Source organism: Solanum stenotomum, chromosome 2 (assembly GCF_019186545.1).
Source record: "Solanum stenotomum isolate F172 chromosome 2, ASM1918654v1, whole genome shotgun sequence".
NCBI lineage: Eukaryota > Viridiplantae > Streptophyta > Magnoliopsida > Solanales > Solanaceae > Solanum > Solanum stenotomum.
In genome coordinates, this window is record NC_064283.1 from 11442179 (window position 1) to 11453764 (window position 11586).

An 11586-nucleotide genomic window follows, 5' to 3' on the forward strand; every position below is an offset into this window, starting at 1 on the left:
GAACAAAAAAGCTCGTTCCACAGAAACAGTAGCAACACGAAGAATGAGAGTCAACTTGATAAGCAAATAAACAAGTAGCCAAGTTTGATGCAAATTTGACTTCACCAATACTGTAGCAAAGTCGGTAATTTCCTTCACGTTGAAGAACCTCTAGTCAGAATTACAAGCATAAACTATAAAATTATCAAGTTGATAACTGAGATCTCGAAGCTTATTGCTATCAAACTCATTCATATTAAGCTCTTGAAGATGCAAATTAATAAAGACATAACAAATCTCAACACACAAATGATGAGAATATATAACATTAAGAGATTTACGCTTGGACTTTTCTGGAAAGTAGCTAACCATTCATGAAAATGTAATATCAAGAAATGCTAATTGCCGTTAAAAATACACATTAGCAGTAATTAAGCTATTATCACTAATTAATTATCACTAAAAAATATTTTTGTTTTGTATCTATACATATTGATACATAATTTGCAAATAAAATTTTAAAATGTTATATCAGATGTTGAACACTTACTGCTAACTCACGAGTCAGGCAAATCACTCTTTGGTAGGGGTGGGCAAAATCAATCCAAATATTTATGATCAGTCTAATTCATTTGTGTTTGTATAAGTTAATAATCCGCTTATTTTATTATATGGACTCATTTGATCTATTTATTTCATCTCATTTTAAATTTGGGCTAATATAATGCAATTCAAATTGATTCATGAGAAATTACAAATGTATTTTTTAAAACATTCAAATAAAATTTCTCATGAATCAATTTGAAATGTATTTTATTATGATATTATAAATAATAATTTATTTTATGTACAATAAAAATACATGATGTGAACGAGGAATATGTTTTTAAAGATTACTAAGGCTTCATTAATTAATTTTCAAGAATGAGATCTAACTTCCAACCTAAATTATGCAGTGTGGTCAAATTCAGCTAAAAAAAGACTATGGAAAAACATTTATGAATGTCGTAAAAGGTTGAGATCTAATTGTCAGAAAAATGTTTAATTTATGAGGAAAAATACTTGAGCTGCTGGCAAGATTCGATACCTCAACCTAGCAGTCCCCGCACACATGACTTTAAGATCTAGCCCTGAACCAAAGCACCCATCAGTGCTTTTGTTCAAATTTCAATGGGTGCTAATATCTATTATATATTAATTTTTGCAAATTTTCTATATAAATATACAAAAAATTTGTCGGGGTCAATGGGTGCTCGAGCACCCGGCACACTCCACGTAGATCCGCCCCTGCATCCATGTGATCTTATTATAAAAGAGAAGAGTTATCACAGTAGACAAGTTGCTTCTCTAATTTTCGAAACTAAAAAGTTCATGGCAAGAAGACATTAGGAAATATTGCTGAAACAAATGGAATGTGATGATAAACTCTTATCGATAATTCAGAAGAATAAAGTTGTTGGTGCATTATAAAAACTAAAATTAGCAATGAACTTTGTCATTAATTCATTATTAAATTTCTTAGCTAACATAATTTTTCAATAATACATCATTAATCCATCTCTATATAAGATCAACAATAAATTTTTCGATTTAGCTACATAATTTGTCTGTAGCTATTTTAAAAAAATAAAACAATAGTGTGTATATATATAAGTATAGATTGAAGTTATACAACATTTTATAAGTAACTTTTGATAAAAATGAGAGATTTATAATCTTGAAAATAAAACATAGTGCATATTATAACAAATACTATCTGATATTTGTAGAGAATTACTTATTCTCATTGAATATTTACATCAAATTATGTTGAACCTATCATAATTAAGTGTTGGTGAAAATACAAGTTAATTAACTATAGTTAAGTTTTTAAAAATTATGTATAAAAAAAAACACATATCATGCATTTATTGATTTGATACAAGAATACAATAATTATTTATTATTTATAGTGTAGACCTCTTAGTATAGTAGAAACTAAGCAAAGAAAATATTGTAGTAGTGATTAATGACAAAACAAAAACATAGAATGTGTTCCAAAGCTACAAAAAGCCTTTTAAAACTTATTCACATTAATATGTTCCCATTTCACACTGTCCCAAACTCTGTTTTCTCTCTTTCCCTTCTGCTCTGTTTCTTAGTAGTAAACACATCTTCTTTCTTATAATAATTAAAACAACAACAACATGGAATTGGATGAATTGCGTTCAATCTTGAAGAATTCAAGTGTGGACTTATGGAGTTTAATTGACACAGCCATTTCTGTAGCTATTCTTGATCATGGAAATGAGCTTCGCAGTCGAAGAGACGCCATTGTTGAGAAACTCTATGCTCCTCTGCTTTCTAACAATTTTAATTCTGATGGAAATTATGAAATCACAAAAAGCATTGACAGAAATATTGATGATGATCACAAGTTAAAAACAGAGGAAAAAAGTAATGAAGAAGATGTAGAGATCAACAAAATCCTCAGAATCAAGAACCATTTTGAAATCCCAAATCAGGTTTCTTTTTTAGTGTTTGGGTTTTGTCAAATTAAGTTTCGAGACTTACTCACACCCCCAAAAACTAATTCAAAAAATTGTCAAGGAGCCCACGTTCTTGGCCCGGCCCGATGTGGAATCATCATTAGTTTTTGGGGCGTGACTTAGGCGTAACACCTAATTTGACGAGCTTCATTTACTTTTTGCTAAGATTAAAGTCCTTTTGGAATTTTCAGTCTGACAATTGCTTGGTTGATCAGCTTCAAAGTCTTGCTGAAATGGACATTAATTTCAAAGTTCTTGAGGTAATTTAATTAACTATCATGATTTTACTAAAAAAAAATTAATTTTTTATATATATATTTTTTTTTATATTTTTAAGAAAACGGATATTGGAAGGCATGTAAATAAACTGCGAAAGCATTCATCAAATGAAGTAAGAAGACTTGTTAAACTACTAATCAGGTTTCTTTCCTTCTTCTTAACACTTCTAATTTTATTTTCTTCTGTATAATTAACTTAAATTAAATATAGAACCAATTTTTGGGTAATTTTGTAGGAGATGGAAAGATATTGTTGATGAATGGGTGAGATTAAATACACTAGTGGAAGACACAGGTACATAATCATAATATTAGACAACATTTTAATTTCCCATCACTTGGTGATGAAATTATTTACATTTTTTTCATATGATCTCGAACAATCATTAATTTTTATTTGAAAATTTTTAAAACTCCTCAAGATGATTTCAAAGATGGAGCGAATATTTCGAATGGTTCATCATCTTATTACGATCATAAGGTATTTATAATTTTAAACACAATATTTTTTTAATTCCAATTTATTATCGTTCGAATTTTGTAAATATTAACCGTGAAATGAAAATAGCATAGCGTAGAGAAGAAGAACAACATTAGTCCATCGTCAAAACGCCTACGTGAGGATTACCTAGAAGAACACTATGGTATATTCTTTTTTTTTTTAATAAACGACAATTGTCATTAATTACTTATTTATTATTGTTGCATTTAGTTTATTTTTTTCTACAAAAGCCAAAATAAAAAAAGAAGTGAAGAAATAAAGTTTCTAAATATGGCATATTTGGCTTAAAATAGTGGTTACTTTTTATATGATACTAAAAGCCAAAATAGGAAGGAGTAGAGAAGTGGACCTTGAAGACGTAGGCAAACCCAAAAACTCAGTGGTTGCTAACAGCATTTCTGGATTTGAAGCAAAATACTGGTAGACAATTAATTCCCCTACTATATAGACTGCAAGTGGTAAGTAGTACCATTTATTTCATAAACATAATTATTGCATTTTGACTTTTAATTTAGTTGATCACACCCTTTCAATAAAACTCTTTGTGGTAAAATTGTTTCACCCTTAATTAGATGTTTTGAATTTAAATCTTGGGTATGAAATTTTTTTTTGTTGGAAGCGTCACCCCCGAATAGACCCTACAGTGCATGAGATCGGATTTGGTCTAGGCTTCAATATGAGCTCTGGGCACTGATTGGGAAACCAAAGAAAAACTCTTCATTTTTGAAAGAAAAAAATTTATCGCTAATAAAGTTAGTTTAGTATTCAAGCATCTATCAATAAAATTAGTTTAATAAGATATACATTTAATTAAAATTTTCTTAAGGGATGTATCGGGTCAACAAGGGTTAAGAAAATAGGTAATGACGGAGTAGTACATATGACTTCTTGGTTACATAAAAATCCACCCATGCTATAGTGCTTAATGAAATGAGTGAGGACCTAAGGAGTTAGGTTCAAATTCCAGTCTTCTTATCTATTTTAACTTTGATGGACAAAATAACTTGATGTTGATGAAAGGTAAAAAGATTTTCTATAAAATTAATCAAAGTGTGTGTAAATTTGTTAATACCATAATTTTCTGACCAAAAGAATTTTTCCTATGGATAAATTTGGAAAAGAACGACATAAATAGTATTTTCTTGATGGTGTGAAATACCATTCATTTTGAATTAAAATAAAAAAGTAAAAACATTATGACCGGATGGATGGCATGGTACTACTCCATACAGTTCATGAACTTATGGCCTATGGGAGTATATTTATCAACTTTGCAGGTACAAACACTTGATGCAATTGGGAGAAGCAAAGACTAAAGCTACCAAATGATGTACATGCCAAGTTCTTATGAGGATATATATAATTGGTGTTATGTAACTTTGTCACCAGTCATGTACACATGCAATGGACTGAGCTAAGTCACATGACATTAACTGACTCTAAGAAAGAAGAAAAGAAGTTTGATAAATTATTGTGACTTCTAGTACTTTTTATGTAGTTTATAAATATATAAATTTTATTTCAAAAAAAATTTGAAGATTTATGTGTAAATTCTCGATCAAATCTAAACTGTATTCTTTAAATTAAAAAAAAAAAAAATCTAAACTGTATTGTTTGACTCTCGAAAAACAAGACGTGTCACATAATTTGAGACATGGAATATTATTTAATTTGGACTCCAGCCATGTGATGCATTAGTTGATTAGTGAAGTTATTATTGTGTTTTCATGACTAGATGCATTGCTCTTCTTCATGTGGACTACTAGCTACAAGATACTTATATAGTAGTAGTAGTTGCTTTGTAGCTATAGCCTATAGGGGATGGGGGATAGTAATATGGAAGCCACTTCACTATATGCAAGTGTACATATTTTATTATTTTATGGAAACCCTACCTTGTTCATGATTAGGACTAGTTGTTTCTATTTGACTATATGGAGTTCTTGTTTAATATCTACTCTATGAAGAGTATATGTTCTCAGTAAATAAGTTCTAGGAGCTTGTTATAGGGTTATTTATTTTGCACAAAAGTGAGATATTATGGTGATGCTATATATATATTTAAAAATTATCTTCAATTGTAGTATTTGTGTGAAAATGAGTCTTTTTAAATCTAATAAGTGAATTTCAAACAGAAATATCCTTAAGTTAAGCGTCACAGATGAGACATGAACTAATTAAAATTGATAAATTACCGTCTGCAGGTCATGAGAGATAGATCGATATGACTTTATACTACATTTAAAGCTAGCCTATATCCATAACATATGTTAAAAAATTATATTTTCTGTAGAGTAGATCTCAACAATTTCTAACTAGAAGCTCAGAACTCCTACCTAATGAAATGATAAATGATAACTAGAGGGACAAAATCATGATTTGAGTTTTAAAAATAAAGATGAAATTTGATTTAAAATTATTGAGTTCGATTAAATGTATAACTGATAAAGTAGCTTCGCCCCAATGATAACAACTTGGAAAAGAAACAATTGAAAGGCAATATATAAAGTGGGTGGAAGTGGTTTTGACCTCTAAGGATAAAAAGAATGTGCGGTCAAAACAAAGTTAGATCCCAATTACTATATCTAAAAGATAATTCTACTACTGTTTGGCCTGGATATATATATATATTATAATATTAATTAGTGGAATCGTACCCTTTCTGTTTTTCTTTCAGGACGTTAATAGGAAAAAGTAATAATATCGATTCGTGAAAAAGAAAACAACGACTTTGTAATAACTTTGAAAAAAATGATAACAAATGGAATTCAAAGTAACGATTAATTAGTTCAATCAGTTCATCTATAATAAGATGGAAATATCTTGACCATTGCATGTTTGCTTAACTACCAAATATGGGGTACGTAATATAAATTATCAAAAAATAAGATCACTACAATTGATTTTGGAGATTCTTCTCCTTATTTTTAATCGTTCTTTTAAATAAAGGGAAAAAGGACAAATATACCCCCGAACTTTGATAAATAGTACGTCTATACCCTCCGTTATACTTTTCGTCCGTCTCAACCCTTGCCGTCCAATAATCGGTGCACATTTGCCCCTCCCACTAATGGCACCCTCTTTGTGTACACGTGGCGAAAACCTAAGCCACTACCCGGTTGACCAATTCTTTTAATCCAAATCTGAAGAACCCACCCCATAACCCAATAAATCATTCGATTTGTGGGTAAAATATACTCTCTAAAATCTAAAGAAAAGACTCAAATCCTAAATCATTTTTCGTTCATCTCACAAACCCTAACCTAGTTCATCAGATTTTAGAGAGTTCATCGGTGCAATTGCTGCCTCAAATGCCGGCGATTTCTTAGAAACACACATCAGTGTATCATTTTGTCCAGCCTCGTCCTTAAATGCCGTCAAAGGGTTAGAGGATTCATAAGCTAAAGTTGGATGTCTGCTGCTGCTGCTTGTGGTGCCCAGATGCGAAAGTTGATGCCTGTTTTTGTTGCTTTTGTTAGTGAAGATGTTAATGAATTGGAGTCTTTTTCGGTAAATTTTACTAATTATTGAGTGTAAATTTTACTAATTATTGAGTTTAAAATCTAAAGAAAAGACCCAAATTTTAAATTTTAGAAGGTATATTTTACCCACAAATTGGGTGGGTTTATTGGGTTATGGGGCAGGTTCTTAGAATTTGGGTTAAAAAAGTTGGTCAACCGGGTAGTGGCATAGGATTTCGCCACGTGTACACAAAGAGGGTGCCGTTAGTGGGAGGGGCAAATGTGCACCGATTATTGGACGGCAAGGGTTGAGACGGACGAAAAGTATAATGGAGGGTATAGACGTACTATTTATCAAAGTTCGGGGGTATATTTGTCCTTTTTCCCTTAAATAAATAACCTTATTGTTGTTTTGATTAAAAAAAAAACACATTAGCATATGCATTTCTTGCACTTCTTTTTTAAATTCAAAATCTAACCTTCACTGAAAAAGTTGATGATATAACATGTCAACTTATGAAATTATTTAATACTTTCCCTTTTTTATTCGCGGTCCAAGTTGGGCAATCTAGTACCACTAGGCTATCTCTCTTCTTTGATTTAGGTAGTTCAAAATCAGCATGTGTACCAATATATAGACAATCTTCTCTATACATATAATTAATGTTTTATCGAGAGGGCCCATGAGGTCAATAGCGGATCTAGAATTTTCGTTTAGGGGGTTCGAAAAATAAAAGTATAAACGTGTATATAAGCCAACAAAACAAAATTTCAAGGAAGTAGTAGTATATAGTTTTAGTGGTGGGCCCTTGATTTTTTTTGGGTTTAAAATCACACTTTTAGCATCTTTTATAAAATAAAAAACTAAAAAAATGTGAAAAATGGAACTGAAAATAAAAAAGAAAATAATAAAACGTTAACACAAGGATTTGAACCCTTGACATAAAGGTTAATTTCAAGGGGACCTACCACTAGGCTATTAGTTTCTCCTTGTCATTAAAGGGGTTCAAAATATATATATCTACATAAATACAGAAGATTACCTTATATATACAATGTAATTTTTTGCCGAGAGGGTTCGGGTGAACCCCTGGAACCCATGTGGGTCTGCTCTGCATGAGGCTATGACAACCACGTAGGTACGCCCCTAAACATAAATGTTAGAATTAAGATCATGTAAAAACACTCACCAATCATAAGAAAGATCGAGAGTTTTCATTTTCAAATCACACAATCATGATAATTTCTTTTATGTACTTGACTTTCATTAACTTCAATCTCCCGAATCATATTTGAAAGTCACTCAACTTAATTAAATATTAATTTTTTAAATAAAATTTGTTGACATAATTTTTTTTATATAGAATTAAAGTTTTAAAAAAGATATTTATTTAAATCATTTAATGACTCGTCAATGTTAACAAAAATCTTGATGTAATTTAAATACATATGTAGAAATAAGCATTATAATTTACAAGTGTCACATGGACTAAAGTCGAAAATTTGTCAATAACTAAACTTACTTTACTTTTTGAGAATGACAAAACGACATGAATGTACATTCAAAACGACGTTTGGGAATGAAAAAAATTGTTGCCTCGTTTTTCCAATTTAGGCAAAAAAGGAAGCCAGAACCCTCTTCTTCTCCTTCTATCTGTCCTTGCCAATTCTGGAACTCCATTTTTGAAAATCCCACTTTTCTCCCTCAAATCCCCAAAACCCCCAAATTACTCGAAACCCTAGGCATTTCTCTTCTCCCCATCGCACATTACACAACACAATCATCACCTACACAAACCTCTATGTATATACACATTTGAGGATTTGATCCAACCAGAACAAATTTACGATTTTGCCCCGCCGGAAAATGGCGTCAACGAAACTGATGGCTTCATCGGCCTCGCGGAATTCCGATCGAAGGAAATCGTCGGCTGCCTCGTCGTCTTCATCCTCTACGATGCCGAATGATTTGCACAATCAGCAGTATTCGAACAACGGGAGTAATAATAGTAGTAATTTGGAGGCGACTTCCATGACGGTTGATGGAATTTTCCGTAATGTGTATGGGGAAGGTCAGGGGACGGAGACTAATACTTTGTTGAATGCGAATATTACGTTACTTGATGCTGTTGGAGCGATAACGCCGATCAGTGATTCCGAGACAGCGACGGTGAGTGGGGTACCTTTGGTTAGGAGGACGGTGGATGATGTGTGGAGGGAAATTGTGGAGGGGAAGAGGGAGCAGAGAAGAGCGGAAGTTGCCGGCTGTAAGGAGGAGGCAGTGGATGAAATCATGACGCTGGAGGATTTTCTGGTGAAAGCTGGAGCAGTTGAGGAGGAGGCACTGGCTGGGCAGGGGACAGTGCAAGGTGAGGTGAAGGTTGAACTAGGAACTGAGAGGTTGAGTGGTGGAATTTTTGCATTTGATTCCCCATACATGGCCACGCCGCAGCAGAGCGTGCAAGGATATGGAAATGGAATGGATGTGATTGGAGGTGGGAGAGGGAAGAGGAAAACCATTTTGGAACCTTTAGATAAGGCGGCTCTGCAGAGGCAGCGGAGGATGATTAAGAACAGAGAGTCAGCTGCCCGGTCTAGAGAGCGGAAACAGGTAAGCGTATTGTTTGCTAATTGAAGTGATCACTCTTAGTCTTTTCATCTATTTAGCTTTTTGATTGTGCGAGCTGAATTTGGATTTTTGTTTATGGATATAGGCCTATCAAGTGGAACTTGAGTCAATAGCAGTTAGATTAGAGGAGGAGAATGAACAGCTGTTGAAAGAGAAGGTAATGCATTTTAATATTTTCCGGCAGTTAGGCCTATGTCTAAATTTAAGATGACAATTGAATTACTTGCATAAAGGTATATGGAAAAATACCTGTTTGCATTGCTTATTCTGGGACTCTGAATTCATTCAGGGGTCGTTTGGTTGGGAACTAGTTATCCTAGGATTAACTATCTTGGGGTTAGTTATATCCTGGGATAACGTATCCCACCATGTATATGGGATACCTTATCCCATCACTATGCTATAAATGATGGGATAAGTTATCCCAAACATGTCAACCAAACAAGACATCTAAATTTTATCCCAAGACTATTTATGCTTATCCCTCACACCAAACGAGCCCTCAGAGAATGAAGGTTTAATGCTAATTCAATTGGTTAGGTATATCATATATCAGCTTCTTAGCATAGCGAATAAGAGATAGTCATTTGTCTACTGCCACATCTGTTATATATTTTAAAGACAACACACCAATAGTCTAATTTTGCAGCTGCAAGTTTCGATTTTTTCTATAATTTTTCAAATTTGTATGTGTCGTCTCCATAGGCTCACTGAATCACTTTCTTTTAGATCTAATAAAAGCGCATTAACAATGAAATAGGTGAACAAGGAGAATGGTTGAGGAGGGGAAAGTCTTCCTTATGTGAACTTGATGAAAATCAATCTTCGTGACTTTTGGTAAAAAAAAGATGAGCACTTTATTATAAACACATTCCCAAGTAAAAAGAAAAATTGAAAGTGGGATTCTCCAGTAGTGCTGCAGGTGCAGGATGCTACTTCTAAGAGGATGATATAGTGATATTTTGTTTCATCTATTCCAAAGATTTTTGTTCAAAGTATGATCTTTCTGATGGAGTATATCCTAGCATCTGGATTGTCGTGCTTATCAATCATTTACAAGTACTTATTGTGGCAAATTGTTGGTTCCAGTTCTCGAAGGGAATTGAGTATTATTATTTGCAAAAAACAAAAAAAAAAATCCATATTTTTTGTCTTGTGTTCTCGATGGCTGTATGTCATAGTAAAAACACGCTTTTATGTTAGGATGTTCTATATAAACTTGTAAGTCATATGAAATGGTGGCAAAGGAAATGTCATAATTACTATTTAAGGGCCGTTTCACGAACTAGTTATGTAGGGACTACAATACAAGGATCGTAATGCGACAATTAATATGTAGAGCTTGTTATGGGGTGAATAATGCAGGGATTTTCCAACGATGAATAATAATACAATTATACTGGAATTGTCTATTTAGGACATTTTTGCCTTTAGATACTTCTTATACAGGTGTTGGTAATACACATACTCTCGTTCTACATTCTATTCACATATATAAGTTATGGCAATATTAATAATACAATATTTAATGCCGGAAACCAATTTAGGCTATGCAAGGTTTATCATAAATCAAACCTTGTTTGTTTGGATGGTTGTTATGTATTGTTTCATAATGTGTCATATTGTATTATACTCCATAGTTTTAATGAATACAACATTTGGATAGATTGTATCGTTTTCCATCATTACATATATCACACATCAACAATTTGAAGGATAAACCTACAAGAGAAGTAGGGGATATGGTAGAGCTACTATAAAAAGGTATGGTAAAGGATAAAATAGTATTATTAAATTATAAGTAAAGACAAAATGAGAGAAAAAAGGGTAACGACGTGATCACACCAAATCTATCGTTTCACAAAAGGAAACTTTTCATCGTTACCTATGATGGATTTAACGATACGATACAATAAAATTTAAGTAACAATCAAAACAGACATTGTATCTAAACTAACAATACAATATAGTACAACATGTAACAACCATCCAAAACAAGCTGTGAGTTATTCAGAGATTACCTTGGTAATGCAAACTTTTATGTTGCAAATGGAACATTGTACTATAAATCATATGTAATTTTGTACGGGAATTATTTTTCGTTCTGCAGCCCATTAAAAAAACTCTTACTTGATTATGAGCGCTTCCAAAGATATATGAAAGGACCAATATATGCAAATGGAATATTGGTATGACTGTAAAAATACTT

General features: G+C 32.4%; 2 protein-coding genes across 5 annotated transcripts; both read left to right on the forward strand.

Moving 5' to 3' along the window:
* The first annotated feature begins 1973 nt into the window (after positions 1–1973).
* On the forward strand, positions 1974–4773 carry LOC125855402 (probable mediator of RNA polymerase II transcription subunit 26c). 4 transcript variants are annotated; one of them, XM_049535123.1, is made up of 8 exons: positions 1974–2483; positions 2699–2767; positions 2845–2927; positions 3022–3080; positions 3220–3266; positions 3354–3429; positions 3608–3745; positions 4565–4773. In XM_049535123.1, exons 1-7 carry the CDS (start codon positions 2166–2168, stop codon positions 3709–3711), a joined length of 756 nt encoding a protein of 251 aa, XP_049391080.1. In that variant the 5' UTR covers positions 1974–2165; the 3' UTR covers positions 3712–3745; positions 4565–4773. The 4 variants fall into 4 exon arrangements, with proteins under 4 accessions (XP_049391080.1, XP_049391081.1, XP_049391082.1 ...); XM_049535124.1 differs by lacking the exon at positions 3608–3745 and having other exon boundaries at positions 3208–3266; XM_049535125.1 differs by lacking the exons at positions 3354–3429; positions 3608–3745 and having other exon boundaries at positions 3208–3266.
* Positions 4774–8364: 3591 nt separating this feature from the next.
* LOC125856852 (G-box-binding factor 4-like) lies at positions 8365–10289 on the forward strand. Its single transcript, XM_049536499.1, has 3 exons — positions 8365–9359; positions 9463–9534; positions 10138–10289. The coding sequence occupies exons 1-3, from the start codon at positions 8616–8618 to the stop codon at positions 10156–10158; spliced, it is 837 nt and encodes a 278-aa protein (XP_049392456.1). The 5' UTR covers positions 8365–8615; the 3' UTR covers positions 10159–10289.
* The last annotated feature ends 1297 nt before the right edge of the window (positions 10290–11586 follow it).